General features: G+C 37.8%; 1 protein-coding gene across 2 annotated transcripts; it reads left to right on the top strand.

The window, feature by feature from the left end:
• The first annotated feature begins 2580 nt into the window (after window positions 1-2580).
• MTFMT (mitochondrial methionyl-tRNA formyltransferase) lies at window positions 2581-22168 on the top strand. 2 transcript variants are annotated; one of them, XM_068553627.1, is made up of 9 exons: window positions 2581-2825; window positions 4696-4905; window positions 6391-6513; window positions 8196-8298; window positions 9437-9512; window positions 13034-13125; window positions 19373-19451; window positions 20309-20391; window positions 21570-22163. In XM_068553627.1, the coding sequence occupies exons 1-9, from the start codon at window positions 2599-2601 to the stop codon at window positions 21753-21755; spliced, it is 1179 nt and encodes a 392-aa protein (XP_068409728.1). In that variant the 5' UTR covers window positions 2581-2598; the 3' UTR covers window positions 21756-22163. The 2 variants fall into 2 exon arrangements, with proteins under 2 accessions (XP_068409728.1, XP_068409734.1); XM_068553633.1 differs by lacking the exon at window positions 4696-4905 and having other exon boundaries at window positions 21570-22168.
• The last annotated feature ends 1315 nt before the right edge of the window (window positions 22169-23483 follow it).

Here is a 23483-nt window from a genome sequence, read left to right as displayed (position 1 = left end):
GGTCACATGTGGCATTGCCTCCCAGGGCACATGCAGGAATTCTGTGGACTCAAGCATCAGCCACATACCAACCAGAATTTCCATCCCCCCGCCCCCTTTTTTGGCCTCACCGCTCGGCATGCGGCACTTCCCGGACCAGGGATTGAACCCTTGCCCCCCTCAGTGGAAGCGCAAGTCTTAACCACTGGACCATGGGGGAAGTCCTTCTGACCACTTTCCTCTCATGCCCCTGCTCCATCTTTCCCAGGGCTCCGGCTGCTCCCCTTTTTGACTCTCAACACCAAGGGGCTAATTACACACACACACACACACACACACACACACACACACACACACACACACACACACACTCTCTGTGGCAGGTCTCCCGACTCCTCAGAAATCATACACACGTAGGTTTAGGGTGGGATGATGGGGAATAGGGAGAGGGGATGTTTCCTGCTTCCTCACACTCCAGGATCAGCTCTCTCACCCGCCCTAGTCATGGAAGCCAGTCCCACATTCTAGATTTCTACCAAACATCTCCACTTGCTTGTCTCATCACTTCAGTTTCAAAGCAGAGCTGAAAGACATCATGGTTACCACCAAGCAGTTCTTCCTCTCTGTCAACCTCTTGTCTTGTCACCCAGACTCAGAAACTGGAGTAATTTCATTGATTCAAATGCACACATACTCCATTCATCAGGGGAGAGAAATTTCTGGAAACTGGAGCACCAGCCAAATTAGCATTATCTGGGTTCTATTATAGCCCAGCCCTCTTGGATGTGCTTTCTGGGAGTCTTAACTTATCACCTAAAACTCCTTGCCATTAGGAGCTAACGTCCTCATTTTCTCTGTGTGCTGTATAGTAGCTCCAGACGTGGATTTGTCTGGGCTTGGAAATGGACTCCCCCACCCCCAATACAACCCCAATTTACCACCAAGAGTTTCAGAAAGATTTCCATTTTAGCATCCTGGGAAAACTTAAGCCGTTACAATAATATCATGTTCAGTTTTTTAGAAAATAAGTTTGCTAAAAATCAAAAGACCATCCACTAGAAAATTAGATGTCGGTGGAAGGAGCCAACTCTGGAGGAAAGAAAACAGATTGGCGTTGGCCCTTCAGACTGAGCCGTCTCTATGTGCTCGGCAGAGGGCGCTGTGAGTGGCTCAAGGCAGCTCTGTGGGGCGGGGCTACCTGTGGAGAATTTGGGCTGCCAAAAATAAATTGTAGCATAATGCAGGCTCTCTAACTCAAGGAGAGAAATTACATGAAGACAAATACGAAGAGTCACTCTTTAGACAGCAGCCAGAGTCTAAGGCGAAAACCTAAATGAGTATTTGGGTTGTATTTATAGATTATGTTGTATGGGAAAAGACCATTTTAAAAATATTAGAGTCATATTTCACTTACCCTAAGAGAGGATACTAGAAGAGAACTTGATTGTAAGAATAGAAGGTTGGGATCTCAGCTCCTCATCTCATATATGATCAGATGAACAGAATCACTGGAAATACACTCCCTCCCTTCCTCTTTGTCTCTCTCTTTTCTGTTCAACACACAGGTGAATTTGTCAATGTCTATGCATACGTTAGACAACTTCCCTCAGTAATTCCAAATTGTGTGAGAAGCAGAGGTCCCCACAGAGCATTAAAAGGGCACACAGAGAAAGACATTAAGTCCATGCAGGCAAGAGCTCAAGTCTTCAGGAAGGATGTCTGACCTTGGCATTGAAGAATGGATAGCATTTAGAGAGGAAGAGAGGTGGCGAGGGCAGTAAGACTAGAAGAGAATCTGGTCTCCACTCAACAGCCAGGATGTGTGACCATCCTCAAGGAGAAGGCCACTGCATAGGCCTCAGGAATACAGAATCTAAGCACTAAAGGTCTTTAGAGGTCTTCTGAGGACAGCTTCCCCTGTCCATTTTCCTTAAGAGTCTCTTCCATGTTATCCCTCGGTGTGGGAGGGAACCCACGGGGTACGGGCAAGAGCGGGCCTTTGATTCACCAGAGTGACTACGAGCAAGAATTAAGCCTCCGTTTCCTCAGGGGCAAAATGGGGACATTGACTTCCCTAGTACATAGGATTGCTATGAAGGCCAAGTGGTTAGGATCACAGAATTTGGAGCTACATGGGGCTAGCTGTGAGGATCCTACATAGGTAATTACCTTAATTTCACGGAGCCTCAGATCCTCTTCAGTAAAATGGTTGTAATAATATCTACCTGGTATAGTTGATATGAGGATTAACTAAACTAACGGATATATAAAATGCTTAGCCAAAGCATGGCTTCTAGTAAATATTAGTTATAATGGCTGAGAAAATGATACAGAAATAAATAAATAAATGAGATTTCGTCGTCTGAAAACACATATGATTTGTTCCCAAAAGAGTTGTTTGGGGAGATTGGCTAAATCGTGCAAACAAATGCAACAAAAGTCACGGGGACGCTTGAACCGGCAAATTCCTTCATCTGCAGCGCTTGCAATCAGGCAAGCCCCGCCCCAGTCGCTGAAAGACCTCGCCCATCGGGTTTCCTCCCCGGCCCCGCCCCTCCTGCCTAGCTCCCTCTACCCCACCACAATGCGCCTGCGCAGGGTGGGCCGCCCGCGCAGGCCATGAGGGTTCTGGTACGGTGCTGCTGGGGGCCTCTGCCAGGCGGCGGCGGCGGCTGCGCGGGCAGGAGGCAGAGCCCTCAGTGGCGATCCCTGGTCGGCCTGAGCGGGTCCTCTGGCGGGGAGGACGGCCGAGGCGCTCGAGTCCGCGAAAAGCCGCCTTGGCGGGTGCTCTTCTTCGGCACTGACCAGTTCGCCCGCGAAACGCTGCGGGCGCTGCACGCCGCCAGGTACCGGGGCCAAGGACTGGGAGGCCCGGGTGTCGAGGACGCGGCTGTGGAGCCACTGCGGTCGGCCTCGAGGGTTTGGACTCCTAGTCGGGGAAAGCAGCTGCGCCGGAGGGGTGTGGGCCCAGATCTCGGCGTCTCCGGGCGCCCGGAAGGTGCACCACCCCCGCTCGGTCAGCCCTTGGGCGCCTGCCTGGTCCCGTGCGGTCTACACGCCCGACTCTTTCCGCGCTCTGAGCGCCACCGGGCGCCCTGGGGTGCCAAGGCCGGGCTGGTTGCTTTACCTGCATCACCTCCGTCCAGTCCCACCACCTCCCTGCCCGTTTAGCATGTAAACCGTAGCTCAGAGAAGTTAAGAGATTGCCCAAGGTTATCAGCTGAGCAGGTTGGGACTAAAACGGGCTCTGACTTAAAGGACCTCCCCTTTCCACTTCCTCCTACTGCCTCTTACTCACCTGATTTGTATCATCTAATCCTTTGGGCTTCTTCCCAGGCACAGGCATCCCTCTGCACACGCTTGCCTCATGCCTTCGCTCCCCATCGCTTCCCTGTATACAACCGGATCCAGTTTTCTGAGACTGAAATGAAGACATAGTCCAAAACCGAACTGTTTTCCTATGAATAAATTTATAAATCAGAACTCTTAGGTATACATTTAGTATTTCTAAAATTTAACAAATTGTGTTTCCTGGAAAAAAATAATTGAGATCCAACCTGTCCTGAAAGTCCATGGTATGTGGTGGCTATACCCATATATCCTGCTCTGTCTCCTTTCCCCAGCCTCCATTTTTTATTTCCCCACTCCATTTTTTCCTGATGCACCCTCACATTCATTTCTGTCATCTCCCTCCATCAAGTCTTCTCTACAAATACTTCCCAGCAGACCCTGATGTTGACTCATTCATGAATCCCCTTGTATTCCCCTCTTCACACACTATCCTCTATAACACACCCTGAAACACTTCTTTCACACATGTTCCCTTTGCACACCTCCGTAATACACTCTATACATGCTACTTTCCGTGTATGGCCTCCTGCATCTCTCACTGCATGCACCCTGACGCTTCTGCTGATGCTTCACTTGGCAGCTCCAGTACTTCTGTACTTTTTCTTTTGGGCCCTCCTGTCTATTCCTTTTCTTATAAATCCTCAACATGTGATGCAGTACCTGCTAAATAAATAAATAAACAGCCCCAAGCACTGGAATACTTTGCAGCAGGTAAAAAAAAATGAGGTAGTGCTACATATAGTGTCATGGAATGATGCCCATGGTGTGTGTGTATATTTATGTATGTATATATATTTTTTTTTTTAAGTGTTTATTTTTTGAATAACATGTGGTTATAGTAAAAAATTCAAAAGATTCAAAAGATATAAAATGAAAAGTCAGTTCGTTCCATCTCTTTTTCCCAGTCCCCAGTTCTTCTCTTCAAAGATAGCCACTGTTTTCAGTTTCCTATTCTAGAAATGTTTGATGCATATACAAGCAAATGTATATTTAACCCATCTTTAAAAAAGACTCACATAATAGCATACATAGTGTTAAGAGAAAAAAACAAAATGCAGGACAGTATATATAATATTACAGTTGTGTAAAATGTCTGTACTGTATATGTTTCTGCATGCACAGGAAATTTCTACAACCATAACAGTCCAAACAGTAGCCAGTAGCCACTTGTGGCTCTTTAAATTTAAAACAATTAAAATTGAATAAAAATAAAACTTTAGTCTCTCAGTTGCACTAGTTTTAATCATTTACCTTTAAATGCTTCGTGAATTTAATCATAAAAATGCCTTAGAAATGTGTGAAGTAGTTTAGCTTTCCGACATTGTCTTAACACTGTCACATTTTCTTCTAATCTTTCCAACTTAGGGAAAACAAAGGGGAAGAGTTAATTGAAAACTTGGAGGTGGTCACAGTGCCCTCCCCATCACCAAAAAGACTGCCGGTGAAGCAATATGCTGTCCAATCTCAGCTTCCAGTGTATGAGTGGCCAGATGTGGGATCTGGAGAATATGATGTTGGAGTGGTAGCTTCATTTGGCCGACTTTTGAGTGAGGCTCTTATTCTTAAATTTCCCTAGTAAGTTTTATTTGTAAGGGAATACAGTGTAGAGACCTCGGTCTTTATATATGGACCTGGTATCTAAAGTGCAATAACTTGAACTTAATTCTGCTTTCTTTAGTATTTTCTCTTAAAAGATTTTATTAGTGGCATGAATTGTTAAAATGTGTGATGCTCTTTATCACTATCTATGGGCTCTCACCCACCCTTATTTAAATTCCACGTGTATGCTGACAACTCCCAGATTTGTCCCTCCAGTTCAGATCTCTCCCTGAACTCCAGGCCCCTGATACCCACTGCCTCCTCCGCAGCTCTGCTTGGATGTCTGGTAGGCACCTTACATGTAAGATGTCCAAAACAACATTCCTGAAATATCACCCCAAAACCTGCTCCTTCCCAAAATCTTCATCTCAGTACATGGTAGCTCCAGCCTTTAAGTTGCTCGGACCCAAAGCCTTGGCATTATTCTTAATTCCTTATCTCACGCCACGCATCCAATCCATCAGGAAATCCTATTGGCTCTGCCTTTGAAATCTCTCTAGAATGACTGATTCTCATCACTTCCGCTGCCACCACTCTTGGCTGTCATACTGCAGTAACCTCCTAAGGGGTCTCCACTTCTGTCTTTGGCCCTCTCAGTCTTTTACCACCCAACACCAAAGTGATCCTTTTAAAACATAAGTCAGATCATGTCACTCTGCTCAAAATTCTCTGGTGGTTTTCCGTCTCGCTCAGAATAAAAGTCAAGTCGTTATATTGGCCTAAGAGGGCAGAATTTTTTTTTTTTTTCTGTGTGGTTCACTGTTGCTTATATCCCCAGCACTTAGTGCCAGAACATGGATTGTGCTCAGTAAATATTTGTTGGATGAATGAGACTGGGCTGAACAGTGGAATTTAGAATATATATATACACATACACACTCTCAAGTGCATACTCATGCTGATGGAGACATTAAACTAATGACAGATTAGTAAATTATTAAAATTGCTCATTAATGGGTGAAAGGTGTATAGGGATAAACAGCAAAGGTGAATAAATCATTAGATGGGGATTTAAGAAGCTTGTTTTAGGAACTCTATATACAAACTAAGTGAAGTGAGGGTAATTATGTAACTAAACTATACGTATAATTCACATCATCCATGAGATGCACGATTGGATTTGAGTGGTTCTTCTCATATAGTAAAAAAACCACATTTTTTGTTTTTATTTAAAAACTCCCAGACATTGCGAGCTATGTCTTGAATTGCGAAGCTGGAACATCTTTGGAACAATGAATAGTTGTTCCTGCTCTTTTTTTAATTGAGTTTCATTGGTCTCTTATGGTAAGAAAGTTGAACTTAGCTCTGACTCCTGCTTAAGTTGGTATGAGACTAGATTTAACTGTTTTTCAAAATTTCTGGGCAACTTTAATGATGAAAAGTAGCATATTAATTTAAGTAGCAGTAAACTAAATGGTAAAAAGCCCACTTGCATACTAATTTCTGCGTTTTCTAACTCAGTGGCGTCTTGAATGTCCATCCCAGTTGCCTCCCGAGGTGGCGTGGTCCAGCCCCTATAATCCATACGGTCCTGCACGGAGACACAGTCGCTGGAGTAACGATTATGCAAATTAGACCTAAAAGGTAGAGCATATTTTCTTGAGACTTTTTGTGATTTTGAATGTTGATATCAGTCTGCCTGGGGGGAAGTGGAGGTGGATGAGTGGGTACTAATCACTAATTTCTCTAACTCCTGGGTGCTTTATCCTTCTGTTTCTTCCTGGTTTCTAACATAAACCACATGTGATTTGGCATTTACACAGGGTCTCTTTAAACTTGTTAATTGAAATAAATTATTAACAACTGGATTTCTATAAACGACATTGTGTAAATGAGAGACGGATTTTTGTATATTAGTTATGAATCTCTGTTCTGCTGGCTTTGGTTTCTATGGTCAAAAATTTTTTGGAACCTGAAGTAAGAATACGTTGTATACCAATGTGTTATATAATTGTCTTAAATGTTTAATTTTTTAAATTATACCTACAATCTAAGAAACAATTATTTTAAATTGTTTTAGGAGTATATTATGCCTCTGCCTGTTATCACCTAACATCCCCATAGAAAAGAAAAATTCACAAGTTCACAAGACCAAGTCAACATCTGGGATTTGCTTTAACTTACTTCAAAAAAAAAAAGAGGGGAGGGGCAGATGAAACAAGAGTGGCGAAACTTTGGTAATTCTCACATCTGGGAGATGTGTATATGGGGATTCCTTAGATTATTCATTCTGTTTTTGGAATGTTTGTAACTTTTCATAATAAGCATTTTATTAAAGCTCACAGGTTAAAAATAGAGTTAACAGACCACAAAGTTAAGTATTTAAAACAAAATATATTTCTAATAAAAGCTGATGGCCAATATTTGCAGAGCTTGATATAAAATATTGAATATAACACTTGTGGGAATGCAAATACACTTGCACCTACTTATAATCACTATTGATTATAGTTCAGGCAAAACTCTTGTCCTTTGAGAAAAGAAATACAGGAAGGAATGATTGTAAATTCCTAGTTGTCCTTCCTTGGAAAATGTATTCTTTGCTCTGTACTTTCATTATATAATTAGAGATTTTTTTTGTACTATTTACTACTAATGATAGAATTATTTGTAGTTGCAATTAAATCCCTGATATGCAACTTTTCTCCTTTGTGAAAAAATAAACCTAAAATCTAAATATAGGCCAGATTTTGCTCTCCCTTCTTTCTTTTTTTTTTAATTTTATGGATTTTAATTTTTAAAATTTTAATAGTTTAGTAAAATGACTGTATTAGAATTTAATTTTGTTAAGCTCAAGTATTGACTCCATAAATGACCAGAAAACGGTACTTAAGAATAAAGCAGATGAAAATGCAGAGAATGGTGAAAAGTTAGCGTGCTTAAACTATCGAGTTGATAGACTAAAGCGATATTAGTAACATACTAATGTTGCTCTCCCTTCTTTCAAACTGACATTTCTCCCTTGCCAATGGCTAACAGTCACATTCATGGCCACGGTTAAACTATCCTTGTGGGGGAATTTCCCGGCCTTCCAGTGGTTAGGACTCTGCAATTCCACTGCAGCGGGCCCGGGTTCGATCCCTGGTCAGGGAACTAAGATCCCACAAGCCGCACTGTGTGGCCTAAAAAAACAAAACAAAACAAAACCCACCCGAACAAACAAAAAGAACTGTCCTTGTGGTATATAAACATTCATGTAGACAAACATATTGATCTTAAGAAATAGTCAGTAATCATGTTATTATTTGCTTTTGATTTTTTGGTAGGTTTGATGTAGGCCCAATTCTCAAACAGGAAACGGTTCCTGTACCACCCAAGAGCACCACAAAGGATTTGGAAGCAGTACTGTCGAGACTGGGTGCCAGCATGGTACAGTTAGTTTTCCAATATCCCCCTGCTTGTTTCCTAAGTGGTTATGAGGAAAAGAACAGTTTTATGATGTATGATTTTAAGCTTCTTTTTAAAAAGTGGTTTCTATCCCTGGCTTCCTAAAAATTAGCATGGCTTTTGTGATCTTATGTTAGTCTTTGAGAATTTACACAGAGTATGTACTTAATCAAGGCTTTTGAATGAAATATGTGATTTTATATGGTCTATTACATTTCATGGTGAGGCTTTTAGACTATTCTTCCTATTTTCACTCTCCTTAGTCTCATAGACGTACCATTCACCCCTGTCGAACTGAACCAACAGCATTTCCTAAGTAAGTCTCTGTTTTCCTCCAATTTATGTGCCTGTGTTCCAGTCATTTGCATCTGTACGCATTGGAATTCTGCTGACCCCCTAGCTGTAAATGAACTCTGAGACTTTTTTTTGAGTCTGCATACAATAGGGTGTGAATAAAGGCTTAATGACCCAATTAATGATTTTCATCTGAACTAAATTTTCTGTAGAGGAACCCCGCTCCACCCCACCCCCCGCCGTATGGCTGATGCTTCCCATTCTAGGCACTCACCTCGGAAATGCTGTTATTATAGTGTCTGTCGTTTATTGAGCACTGGCTTGTGTGCCAAGACTGTTTTAGATACTTTCATAGACTTATTTTTTTTTTACCTTCACAAGAAACTTTTGAGGTAGCTGTTGCTTTCAACTGTTTTATAGATTATGACATTGAAGGCCACAGACAAGTAAAATAACTTTTCCACAGTGACACAGCTAGCAGGTGGTAGAACTGGGATTTGAATCCAGAACTATGTGACTCCAGAGTACGAAGTCCTCACTGCCTTCCTTCAGAGTGAGAGTGAGAGTGTGGATGGCCGAGCACAGGCTGTTCTGACAGCCAGTCGAGGCTCAGCGTTCTCTGGAAGGAAATCAATGACCTGTACTCTACAGAGAGCAACATCTCTACTGAAACTCCACCAAGTAGATGTATCCTCACAGCTTAAGCCAATTTACTGCTTTACCCTGCCACACAGCTCTTAAAGCTGTAATTTCATGGTACTGAATTGTAATGTATTTCTGCTTTCGTTCTTTTCATCTTGAATATATTACTCTCCTTTTTTTTAAGCTTATTTCAGTTTTGAAAAATTTGCCTGGAAGTTTGAACAATGGAAGGCAGCAGCCAGCCGAGGGGGTGACACATGGTAAGTGCAGACGGCAGATGCTCTTACATCTTTCCTAAGGTTTTGTTTGTTGTGATGGCATCTGAACACTGTGGCTTCCTCACTTGCAAGTTTCCCTTAATTTTGACCAAAGATTGAATGTCCACTTGCATGTCCTTTTCCAGAGAATGATTGTTAAGGGGTCTCTCTCCCTCTTCACATTTAGCCTTATGAAAGATTAGAACAATTTTCTCTATTCTTTATATTGAAGAGTACCAAACACAAAGGTAAGTTGAAAGACAGTGAATACCTGTTTAACCCAGAGTCAACAATTATTAATGTTTGGCCATATTTTCTTTATATATGTGTTATATGTGTTTATGTAGCATATATATTTTAATTTTTGCTATACCATTTGGAAGTATGCATCATGACCTTTCATCCCTAAATATTTCAACATGCATCTCCTAGGAAAAATGAACAGTTCCCTAATAGCATTGAATAGCCAGTCCATATTTAAATTTTTCTAACACTCTAAAAACCTATTTTATAGCTGTATATTTTTTCAAACTAGCATCCAATTATAATTAGTCGTATGTCTCTTTAGTCTCATTATAGATTATAGTAATTCCTCCACTATTTTTCTCCCTCCATGTCATTAACTTTTTGAAGAGACCAGGCCAATTGTCTCTTTCCTTCCAGTGTTGTTTAATGTGTTTTTCTAGCCCTTAAAGTTCCTGTAAATCGGAAGTTCTAAAGGCTTCATGAGATTCGGGCTTAAAGTTTGTGGAAAGAGTATTTCATACATGATATTGTGTTCCAGTGATATTTGTTTCAGTTTGTTTTTTAACCTTAAGGGTTGCTTTTTATTTTTATTTATGATGTAATTTTATTTCTTGACTATGTAAGACATTTACATGACTCAAAAGTTAAAACTGTTTAAAGGATCTACTCAGAGAAGCCCCCGCCTCCGTCCCCTACAGTCTTAGGGTGTCATATCAGTAAGCCATAATACCAGGTTGCATCAAGGCTAGTGAAGCTAAATTTGATCACTTGATGGAGGTGGTGACCACCAGATCTTTCCAGTGTAAAGATGTGTTTCTCCCTTTGCAAATGGCAGGTAATCCATGGGGTAATACTTTGGCACCATGCAAATATCCGGTTCCCTACCAGCCTTTCATGTAACAATTTTAGCATGGATTGATGCTCCTTCCCTGAATGAATTATTTCAGTGAAAATCAAAATGGTGATTTTCCAGTTCCTTTTATATTTAATAGTTGGCATTGTTCTGTAAAGAAGAGCTTTTCCTCATTAATTGCGGGTGAATTTTAATTCATCCTAAAATGGCAGGATAAATGCTTAATTCCTTCTCTAATTATCAATTTTTAAAATAGGGAGTTGGTGCCATGATCACCTTCAATTTTGGTGGCAAGTGAGTTTTTTTAGTCATTTGACTTGTGGATTTTTACTTACCGTGTTTTATAGTTAATTACATTCATAATGCTTTGTGCTGCTCAAGTTGTCCCAAATTTGGCCAGTGGTAGCCTCTTAAAATTGACTCCTGAATCCTTTTGACATCCCTCCACCCCCAGCTAGTTTTTGAGCACTTCCTTGTTTCTATCACAAGATGTCCCAGGCTCACCTTGTAAATTCTCTGTCCCATGTTGGAATCAGCCACCTCTCCCTTGTTTATTTTAGTTGGGTGGTAGTATTTAGAAACCATCTAATACAATGATGTGTTCCAAAATGAAATGTTAGTGGAGAAGGGTAGGCATTATATTTTTTAAAAATATTTGAGTTCAGGGACTTCCCTGGCGGTCCAGTGGTTAAGACTTCACATTCCAATGCAGGGGGTGCAGATTCAATCCCTGGTTGGGGAGCTAAGATCCCACATGCCTCGGGGCCAAAAAAACAAAACATAAAACAGAAGCAGTATTGTAACAAATTCAATAAAGTCTTTAAAAAAAAATATTTGAGCTCATATTGTTTCTGATTCAAATTTTAAAGTACAGGGTTTTTCTGGTATTTTCTCTTACACAGAAAATCCTTTTTAAATCAATGCTGACCTGTTTTTTATTTGCTGTGCATAAAATAATTTCAAGATTACAACACCAGTATCACTACAGAAAGTATAACTACTAAGTAAGAGTTAAAATTTTTCTGCAGTTTTTTTTTTTTGTCTGCAGTTTTTTTTTTTTTCCTTAAAATATATCCTACGAAGGGTATATAGTCAGAGTACTGTGTTCAAAACTTAACTGGAGATAATTATTTTTTCCATGTGGTTTTGTTATCTAGTTTGATATATAGTTAAGTTTCTTTGTTTCAGATTGTTTTTAATTTTCAGGGTTGCATTTTCCTCTTTACAACTAAATCTTATTTTTGAATATATAAAATACTTACATGATTCAAAGTTAAAACTATTTGAAAAGGTTATACAGAGAAGTCTTACTTCCATCCCATTTCTATCTCTTCCAATCCTGTTTCCCTCCCTCTAGAGTTAGTAGTTTCTGATTTAGCCTTTCAGTTGTTTCCTTTTATGAAAATAAACAAAAACACATACTTTAAAACTGATTTTTCCTTTTTTCTTCCACAAAAGGCGGCATAAAATATACACTCTTCTGCATCTTTCTTTTTTTCACTTTACAGTGTATACTGGTGATCATTTCCTATCAATAAGAAGAAATTTTCCTGTTCTTTTTTGTGGCAGTATAGTTCTCACTTGTATGGGTAAAACATAATTTAATCAATAGATCCCCTATTGGTGGACATTTGGATTGTTTCTAATCTTTTGCTATTTCAAATAATGCCACTATGAATAACTTTATGCATACATTACCTCCTAATCTAATAGATAAAAAATTGTGTCTTGGAGTAGTTTTAATTTACATTCCTCCTTGAGTGAGGCTGAGGAGCTTTTTATATGTTTAAGGACTATTTGCATTTCTTTTTTTCTGAGAAGGGTCTGTTATATCTTTTGCCCATTTTTCTATTCGGTTTTTGGTCTTTTTTGTCTCAGTTTTTAGGAGTACTTTGTGTAATAGATATAAATAAATCTATATAATAGATACAAAGTACTCCTAAATATAATATAAATATACATAACACATATATATAGTAATTATATATAAATATTTATATTTATTATATAGATACATCTCTCATGGAATATGTATAAACAGATATAAAGTACTGTGATATAAATTGCAAATAACTTGTTTGTCATTTGTTTTTTGGCCTGATTTATGGTATTTCTCTTTGTCTTACAAAAGTTTAATTTTTTGTAGTCACATTTATCATTCTTTAATTGCTTCTGGATTTTGAGTCATAGAAGGACTTTTTCTATTCCTAGGTTATAAAGAAATTTATCCATGTTTTCTTCCAGTACTTTTATTTATTATGTATGTATGTATATATTTTTACTTTATATTATGGAAAATTTAAAACATACAAAAGTTGAGACAATAATATAATGAATTCTCTTGTAGCTGTCATTCAGTATCAGTAATTACCAATTTATGGTCATTGATCTGATATTCATTCTTGCTATTGGCTTTATCTTATAGCCCCTAAGATTTCTGCTGCTACCAGCTGTATAAAATGGGAGGAACAAACTTCAGAGCAAATATTCAGACTTCATCGTGCCATTGGAAATATAGTAAGTTGGAAGTCAAATTGCAGTTTTACCTAATTGTGTGTGTGTTTGTGTTTGTGTGTGTGTGTGTGTGTGTGTGTGTGTAATTTACTTTTGAAATATTTTAATTTAGGAATAAATCTCATAAACAAAACCAAGATCCTGAAATTCATTTTTTTAAAAATAACTATTTTTTGGTTCTTTTGAACCTAGGGGCAGGACAGGAATAAAGACACAGATGTAGAGAATGGACTTGAGGACAAGGGGAGGGTGTCGGGTAAGCTGGGACGAAGTGAGAGAGTAGCATTGACATATATACACTACCAAATGTAAAATAGATAGCTAGTGGGAAGCAGCTTTGTGGCACAGGGAGATCAGCTCTGTGCTTTGCGACCACCTAGAGGGGTGGGATAAGGAGGGTGGGAGGGAGATGCAAGAGGGAGGGGATATGGGGATATACATATGCGTATAGCTGATTCACTTTGTTATGCAGCAGAAACTAACACAACACTGTAAAGCAATTATACTCCAATAAAGATGTTAAAAAAAGAAACTATTATTTTATTGGGGTAAAATATATATAACATAAAATTTACCATTTAAACCATTTTTAAGTGTATAGTTCAGTGGCATTAAGTACATTTACATTCTTATGCAACCATCACCAGTATCCATTTCCAGAACTTTTTCATCATCTCAAACTGAAACTCTATACCCATTAAATAACAACTCCTCATTCCCCCTGCCCCACAGTCCCTGGTAATCACTATTCTACTTCCTGTCTCTATGAATCTGCCTTTTATAGGTGCCTCATATAAGTGGAATCATACAATATTTATCCTTTTGTGTCTGGCTTATCTCACCTAGCATAATGTTTTCAAGTTTCATTCATGTTGTACCATGTATCAGAATGTCATTCCTTTTTTAGTCTGAATAATATTCCATTGTATGTATATAGCACATTTTGTTTATCCATTTGTCTATCAATGGACATTTGGGTTGTTTCTACCTTTTAGCTAATGTGAATAATGCTGCATGAACATGGGTGTACACATATCTGTTTGAGTCCCTGTTTCAGTTCTTTTGTATATATGACATTCATTTTTTAAATATTCTTTAAACTTCAAGTTTTCATAGGGACCTTAGAATTCACAAAGTACTTCAAAATAGATATTTTGCCATCTCCCACAACCAAATTTTATTATCCTGTTTCATGGATGAGGAGAATGAAAATGAAGTGACTAACTTCGGGTGCCCAGTCACTGAATAATGAACCTAAATCTTCTAACTCCTAGTCCAATGCTTTCACTAGTATGTCTTTCTGCCTTTGGCCCATTTTTTACAACCGAATTCTTAAATCCTTGATTGCTACATATGGCATACAAAATCTAGTTGTAATAACTTGTTAAAATATCTGAATTAAATTCTCAGTTCTTTGACAAATTTATTGGGTTTTTTTCCCTTCATTTTGATAGCATCTTACGTTGTTTGAACTCTGAGTCTACCAAGTGTGGGGCTTTTAATGGACCTCCTCTGTAGGTTAAAATGGAGAACTGCCATTGAATATCTGTAGCATGCCAGGTTCTTCGGTGAGGATTACAGCCTCATGTTGTGGGTATTATCCCATTTTAAGTTGATGAAATTGAGGCTTAAAGAAGATACTCAGTGAATGGCTGTTGAATGTTGCTCAAGGTCACATTGCTAGTTAGTGAGAGTCAGGTTTTGAACCAGATCTGCCTGACGTCAAACCCTGTACTTTCCCCACTGTAAGAGAACGGCATAGGGCAAGGAACATTGACTTTAGAGCCAGACAGAGCTGGGTTCCATCTTCTCTCTGCTACTTCCTAGCTTTGTAGACTTGAGAAGGTTATTTAATCTCTGAGCTTTAGTTAGTTCATTTGAAAATTAGAATGATATAATGTATATAAAGCATCTAGTACAGTATCTGAGTAGGTACTCATTAAATGATGTCTGCTCTTATTCATTCATTAAACAAAATATTTATTGACAGCCTATTATATGTCAGGCATTGTTCTAGGTATTAGAGGTGATGTGAGAAGATGGAAACAAATAAGCAAATAAATAAGAAAAATAGCAGATGGTGTGATAAGCTCTTTGATGAAATTTAAAATAAGATAATGTGATAGATTAACTGGTGGCTATTTTAGACTGGATATCTAAATGGGGAAGGCCACTTTGAACTGACATTTAAGCTGAGGTCTGAAAGACAATAAGGAGCAAGTCATGCCAAGATCAGGAAAAGAGCATTCCAGGCAGAGGGAGCAGCTAGTACAAAAGTCAAGTAAGCTAAACCAGATACAGATTTTACAAGAAAAGAAAACTACAAATCAATAGCCCTTATTAATATAGAGGCAAAAATCCTTAACAGAATTAGCAAAGTGAATCAAACAACATGTAGAAAACTATTATACACTTTGACCAAGTGGGATGTAGCCCAGGAACATAAGGCTGGTTCAACATACAAAAATCAATCCACGTAATATACCATATTAATAGAATAAAGGACAAAAGCCACATAATTATCTCAGTAGATGCAGAAACAGCATTTGAAAAATCCAATACCTTTTCATGATAAAAATGTTCAACAAACTAAGAATAGACAGGAACTTCCTCAACCTGATGAATATCTACAAAAAAATCCAAATCTAACATCATATTTGATGGCGGAAGATTGAAAGTGTTCCCTCTAAGATCAGGAACAAGACAAAGATGTCCACTCTCACCACTTCTATTCAACATTGTACTGGAGGTTATAGCCGGGGTAATTAGGCAAGAAAAAAAAGAACAATGTAAAACTATATTTGCAGGTGGTGTAATCTTATATATAGAAAATTATAAATAATTCCACCCCCCAAAACTAATAGGGCTAATAAACTGTAAAGAAGACCTAAGTAAATGGAAGGGCCTCTGTGTTTATGGATTAGAAGACTTAATATTGTTAAGATGGCACTATTTCCCAAATTGATCTACAGACTCAACACAATTCCTATAAAAATCCTAGTTGACTTCTTTGCAGAAATTGACAGGCTTATCCTAAAATTCATATGGAATCCCAGGAGGCCCAGAATAGAGAGAAAATCTTGAAAAAGAGGAACGAAGTTCCAATTTCAAAGTTCCTATGAAATCAGGACTCATAGTTCCTGATTTCAAAATTTACTACAATGCTACAGTAATCAAGGCAGTGTGATACTGACAAAGACATAAAGCTCAATGGGATAGAATTCAGAGTCCAGAAATAAACCCATACATTTATGGTCACTTGATTTTTGATAAGGGTGCCAAAGCAATTTGATGGGGAAAGAATAATCTTTTTACCACATGGTGCTTGGACAACTGGATATCCACAATCAGAAGAAATGGATTTGGATCCCTACCTCATACCACATATAAAAATGAACTCTAAATGGATCAGAAACCTAAATGTAAGAGCTGAAACTATGAAAACTCTTGGAAGAAGACATAGGGGCGTATCTTCATGAACTTGAAGTAGGCAGTGGTTCTTAGATATAATGCCTGAAGCATAAGCAATGAACTAAAAATAGAGATATTGGACTTCAAAATTTAAAACCGTTGGGCTTCAAAGAACACTATCAAGAAAATGAAAAGACAACCTACATAATAAAAGAAGATATTTGCAAATCATATATCTGATGAGGGTCTAGTATCCAGAATATTATAAAGAACTTTTATAGCAAAAAGGTAAATAACATGATTAGAAAATCAGCAAAGGATCTACATAGACGTTTATCCTAAGAAAATATATAAATGGCCACTACGCATATGAAAAGATAATTTCATTAGTCATTAGGGAAATGCAAATCAAAACTATACTGAGATACCACTTCACACTCACTAGGATTACTGTAATTTTAAAAAACAGACAATAACAAGTGTTGACAGGGATATGGAGAAATTTGGAACCCTCATTCATTGTTGGTAGAAATGTAAAATGGGGCAGCTGCTTTAGAAAACAGTTTGACATTTCCCCAAAAAGTTAAACACTACATAATAATTCTTATCTTCTGCAATTCACCTTTCCTCTCCACTGAGAAATTCTTGTGCTACAACAGAAGGAGTGCGTATCTTGGAGCCAGAAGGTGAAATTTGATTCCTAGAGCTGCCGTGTATTAACCAAGAGCAAGATCCTTATCTTCTCTGAGCTTCTGCTTTTTTATCTCTAAAATGGGGTTAATGACCTGGTCCACAACTCTCAAGATCAAAGGAGATAAACTGTGAATTTAAATCCACGCCAACATATGATTTTGACAGTAATGACGGTCGACACAGAAATGACTATTTTCTCACCATCGGTTTCCTTTCTTCAGTGTTCTGATGATAAGGTGAAGATGAGCTTTACCTCCTCAAGAACAAGAAGAGTATGTTCTGATTCTATACCTATCATATTTATACCTCTTAGTAAACATAAACATTTTTCAAACAGTAATCATGTTTCAGAAGTATTTTGAGTTCTTTGGAAGAAAAAAGTTACACACATGAAAGTCATTTCATAACTTTTATTAGAAGCAGATGAAAGAAAAATAAGCAAGTTATAGAAGAGGATATTTTACCAAAATATGACATATATAAGGTTGTGAATACTTTTCTTCAAATTTACTTAATTCTCTGATTTAATTGTTCACATCTTTGAAACAACCTAACTGTTCTGAAAGTTAAATGTCCTCTTTAGAGGATGTCATCAAAAGAGCACTGAGCTGAGAATGAGAAAGCATAGATTCTGATCCTTGGCTCTGCCACTAACTAGCTGTGTCTAAACTTGGGAAAACAGCTGCATTACTCTGGGCCTCACTTTCCTCGTCTATGAAGTAGAGGACTGAACTGCAGTCTGAAAATCCGTTTATTTACTTCAGAAATTTGAGAGAACTTATTTCCTGGTGTGTGTTAATTTCTGTTAGCCTATTTAAATCAAAATGTAATAAAGGTAGCATTTCACACTGAGGGGAAGGGTGAGATGGATTATCCAATAAATAGTGTTGGGACAGCTGGTTAGCCATTAAAAGGGGGAGCCCTCAAGTCTCACCTTTTCAAATCAAAATAAAATCTAGATGGATCAAGGATTTAAGTGTTTTCAAAAAATGAAACCACAAAGAACTGGGAAAAAGAACAGTTGAATAATTTTATAATATTTGATAAACGTGGATAGGCCTTTTTAAGCATGACATGAACCAATGAAGTCATGAGAGAAAAGAGTGATAAATATTGCTCCATAAAATTAAAAAATTATGCATGGAAAAAAATTACCCAATATTTAAAGTCAACAAACTAGAAAAATATTCATAATACATCTGAGAACTAAAGGGCTAATTTCCTAAAAATATAAAAGCCTTTCACAAATTAATAAGAAAGAGATGAATAACTCAGGTTTTTTGTTTTGTTTTGTTTTTAATGGCCAAAGGGCATAAATAGGCCTAAGAAATAAATAAAATGTGCAGGTAGATATGGACTGCTCCTCGGCCTCACTAATAATAAACAGCAATAGACTGCCATTTTTTTTCTCTTATCAAGGCAGTTTAACAATAAAATGTTGATACTCTTTAACCCAGGTGGTCCATTTAAAAAACAACTATTCCCCAGAAAAATAAAAGTCCTCAAAGATATATCTACCAGACTATTTGTTATCACGTTTAAAATTTTTTGTAATTTTGTAATGTGTTATGAAATATCCATCATAAAGACATTTGTTGCATAAATTATGGTACATTTTATAAAATGGAATACTGTGCAGCAGATTAAAGAGTGAAATAGATAAGTGTGTACTGATGAAAATTTGTCCACAGTTTATGGTTAAGTAAAAAACGTTCCTTGTCAAACAGTATGTTCTAGATTTCTGTGATAATTATATTTGTAGGAAAAATACAAGGATATACACATTGAACTATTAACAGTGGTTACCTCTGGGGATGGGAGTACAGAATACGTTCACATTCTAATTTTTTTTAACATAGTTGTTGTAATGCTTGCATTTTTTAAAATGAGCACGATTTTTAACTAGAAATATTAATAAAGATATAAACATTGATTTTAAAATAGTGTTTAATTTTAAGATCTAATGAGTCCTGGAGACTGATGTAGAGGGTCATGTTATGTTCTGTTCCGTAAGGTTTAGAGACTGAGTTCCCAATTCCTCTGTAATTGGGAGAGAAGTCAGACCAGATTAACGCAAAATAGTAGTTGAAAAGGGTTTCAGGGTTGAGTGTATTTATTTATCATCGTTCTTTCATTTTATTTGCAGATTCCGTTGCAGACACTCTGGGTGAATAGTACCATTAAACTTCTGGATTTGGTAGAAGTTAATAGTTCAGTCCTCACTGGTACTTATTTTTGAATAGCTGACGTGGAAAATGTTTTCAGTATAGTCTATTTGAAAATGTTTCTGTTTTACCATAGATCCCATTTACTAAAAATAAGGATTCTTTTAGCTTGTTTCAGTTCAATAATGGTAATACTTTACATTCATTTATAGTCTTATTCTTTACAGTGTCCATTCACGTGTATTTTCTCTTCTGATCATCATAAGAACCTGAGAAGTAGGCAGATCAGTGTTACCATCCCATTTTAAGCTCTGTGATTTCCTATATTAAGGTTTTCAGGGAATGCAGAGTGCCTAGGTTGACTTCATTCTGGTGAATATCATAATGAAAATCTCTGGGCACCTCAGTGAGACTCTTAGGCCAGGGTATAGCATTTCATGACCCTGGTCCATTCAGAGGCCCATCAGTGCCTTCCCATCCTGGTGGACTGAAGGAGTGTGAGCCACAAAGGCAGAGAGTTCCCCAGAAATCTGGGAATTGGGACTTGTTTAGTCATGGATGGAAGGGCCAGCTTAGATCCTATGTCTCCTGTATGTCTCTCCACTGGTAGCTAGTTATTTCCCCGAAATGGTCAAAACTTCTAGATTCAACATTTTAGGTTGATCTCTGGGACACTGGGTAAAGGACTCATAGCTTCCTGTGTGTATGGAAAGCTTCCCTTTGGGTTCAAGATACACACAGAGCACCACAGCTCTATCATAAGTTTTAGATTACAAAGTCAGGGCATCAGCAGATGTGTACTCTCCGGTATTAGTACTGTCTTGCAGGATGTTTTTTGATTTTTAAGAAGCATCATGAAGTTGCATAATTATTTATTCTCTCTCTCATATCCCTCTTTTCCCCTCCCCTGTCTTTAGATGCAAAATTAACAGGACAGGCTGTTATTCCAGGATCAGTAATATACCACAAACAGTCACAAATACTGCTGGTTTGTTGCAAGGTACATTTTCCTTTAGTTTCACATTATCACACTTGTTTTACTGAGTTTATAGTTGGTGTCATTTGTCATTTTTAGCTGAGACTTCACTCAACTCCTGTCCATCAGATTGAGCCAATGGACAGTTTAATTTTCTTAAGAAATAGTAGAATCTCTAGTATAATTTTTTTCAAGAGATGAAGTTTTACCAAGGTGTTATTATTACTCAGACAATGAAAGAAGATTCAGTAACTTTAGTTCTTTCTCAAAAGAAACTTTTATATTCTCAGTAATCCAATTTAATTAGCAAGTCATCTTGTTAATTGGACTTTCACAAAAAAATAGTAATGTCAAAGTATCTCACTGAACTACAACAGTGCCTGTATCCTACTTGCTTCAACTGTTTAATGTGGTTAGAGAGGAGATTTCTTAACTATTTAAAATGACTTTGAAACCATTATCATTTTTAAGACAATGGCATTATCCTGAGAAGTGTTCCATGTTCCTTCCATTTCCTGAGTATTTTCCTTCATGTGGTATTTATGTGCGGTGTTCCATGCTCAAGAAAGAGTATTTAAAATGTGTGATAGATTGATCTGACCTACACAAGACTGTAGATACAGAATGCCTACAGCAACCTCTCTTCACCTCTCTTCAACTTATTCTGGAATAGCACTGGGTGCATATGTCTGGGTCTGTATACATCTATACTGCAAATCCACAGTTTGCTCTCATAGAAGTGGGCTGTCTCAACATGTGAGTTTGAGTCCCACCAGTTATGTCACCTTGGACAAATCACTCACACTCTCTGGGCATCAGTTTTCTCTTGTAAAATCAGTTTTCTCTGGGGATAATATTGGATCTGCCTACTTTTTAGAGTGCTTGTGTTTTGACAACCAGTAACAATAAGATACATGGACATAGTCTGAAAACTGTCAAGCACCACACAAATACAATGTACCTTTTTATTCTGCCCTGTCTATGTTTAAATAGATTTAAATAGGTCTACACATTTGTTATCACTCCTCGGTAATAAACTTTTAGAGTCAAAGAATCATATATGTTACTTAGTGCTATTTGTAGCCTGGCATTTAGTAAAGATTTGTTGGTTTATTTTTTTTCATGATAAAAGTTTTATAAACTAAAATTTACCACCAGTTTTGCCAGCACTGCGTATTCACTATTTGTCTTTTGCCCTTTAGGATGGCTGGATTGGTGTTCGATCAGTGATGCTCAAGAAAACACTAACAGCTACTGATTTCTACAATGGATATTTACACCCCTGGTACCAGAAAAATTCGCAGGCTCAACCAAGCCAGTGCAGATTTCAGACTCTCAGACTTCCACTGAAGAAGAACCAGAAAAAAAAAATTGTTGCTGTGCAATAGTGCACCAAGTAGTTAGGAAGACGATGGACAAGTACCTACTACATACTTGTAATTTGTTAAAAGCCTTATTTACAAGGAATTACCTTGACTTTCAAAGAAGATGACACTGTTGGAAGGAAAGATTATTGTCAAAAAGATGAGTTACCTCACTTTTCACTTTTCATTTAACAGTAGTTAAAAACAGCTTTTTCTATTTCAATAACAAAAGAAACTTTAAATTAAATTTTTATTTATAATATCAGATTCATGGAGATTGTATCTTTCCCTAAGAGTAAGTACAACTAACTGCTATGTGTATATACTGAAGAGAGGTTCTTTTAAAAAGTGCAGCTATTAAATTTTTAAAATCATGTGTCCCATTGACTATGTTACCATTTCAGTAGTATTTAATCTACATTTTGGTTTTTCAACAAGGAGTAAAGTCAGCTCTTTAAATTTAGCTACCATCTAGTTCTCACCAAGTCATAAACATTCATAATGTGTAATAATCTGTGTCACATTGATCTGTCCAATAAATTCAGATTTTACATCTAGATTTTCTTAAAGTAGGAATACAGTAACATTCTTCAACGTATTTGTGCAGTAAAGGTTATTGAGCATCTGGTCTGTGCAAACTCATCTTCTCCGTCTCCAGGAGAGTCAGGCACTTCTGGAGGAGGAAGGAGGTGCAGTGGCCAGCTGTTGAATTTTTTAATATCTTTACATAATCAGCTTTTCCTGCCTAGATTCTATCAGTTAAAATCTTTCTGCAATCATTAATTCATCCATTCAACAACATTTATTGATAGCGTGATCAGGTAATTGGTCATCTAAATTAGGACATGTTCATGAGTAAAAAGAAGCACTTATATTAATTATTTCTGGACAACAGGCATAAACAGGACTCTCCCAGGCAAACCAGGTTGTGTAAACATCCTATTTATTGAACACTTGCAGTGTAACCAGGCTTTATGCTGATTGCTGGAGATTCAGAGATTAAATAATATTTGGTGTGTTCAATCTACCGGGGAGGCAAGCATAAGCAAATATAATACTGTTATAAATGCCATAATGAAGGTATAGTGGAAGCAGTAAGTCACCCTCAAGGGAGTCATTGGAGGCTTCCCAGAGGAGGCAGAGCTGAATCTGAGGTTCCAAATGATGAGTTCATTACGCAGACTAAGGCCTGGAAGAACATTGTAGCATGTGCAGAGGAACAGAGGCATAAAAGAACACTATCCCGTAGGGGGTTGGTAACGTGGTTCTTAAACTGGGAGCATGATTGCCTTTTATTATCATTCTTTAAACCATAAATTTGCTATGCACTCTCTTCCGCGTATGAGCTAGTTATACACTTACGTAAGTGTATATATAGATGGCTTGGAGAACGCTAACGGTGGATCATGGAAGAGAAACAAATGGCATGTTAAACACAGGAAAAAAGAGCTGTGTTTTAAAGAAACTGGAAGAATTGATAGAAATGGAGTAGAACGATGGAGATGAGTATGGAAGACCAGATCATGGAGGGCTTGAAGACCATGAGAATTTGGACCTTTGTCTTGTAGTGCAATAGACAATCAAGGAAGTGACACGACTACAGATTTGCATTTTGGTAAGTTAACTCTGGTGGTGGGGTGGAAGGTAGATTGGAGGTAAAACCGGGGGCAGGAAGATCTGTTGGGAGGTTAGAAACGTGAAGATACGAACTATGGCAGCAGGTAATGGGGGTGGGGGAAGTGGTTTAAAAGA

Source organism: Eschrichtius robustus, chromosome 1 (genome assembly GCF_028021215.1).
Source record: "Eschrichtius robustus isolate mEscRob2 chromosome 1, mEscRob2.pri, whole genome shotgun sequence".
NCBI classification, from domain to species: domain Eukaryota; kingdom Metazoa; phylum Chordata; class Mammalia; order Artiodactyla; family Eschrichtiidae; genus Eschrichtius; species Eschrichtius robustus.
This window is presented reverse-complemented; position numbering and strand designations above follow the sequence as displayed.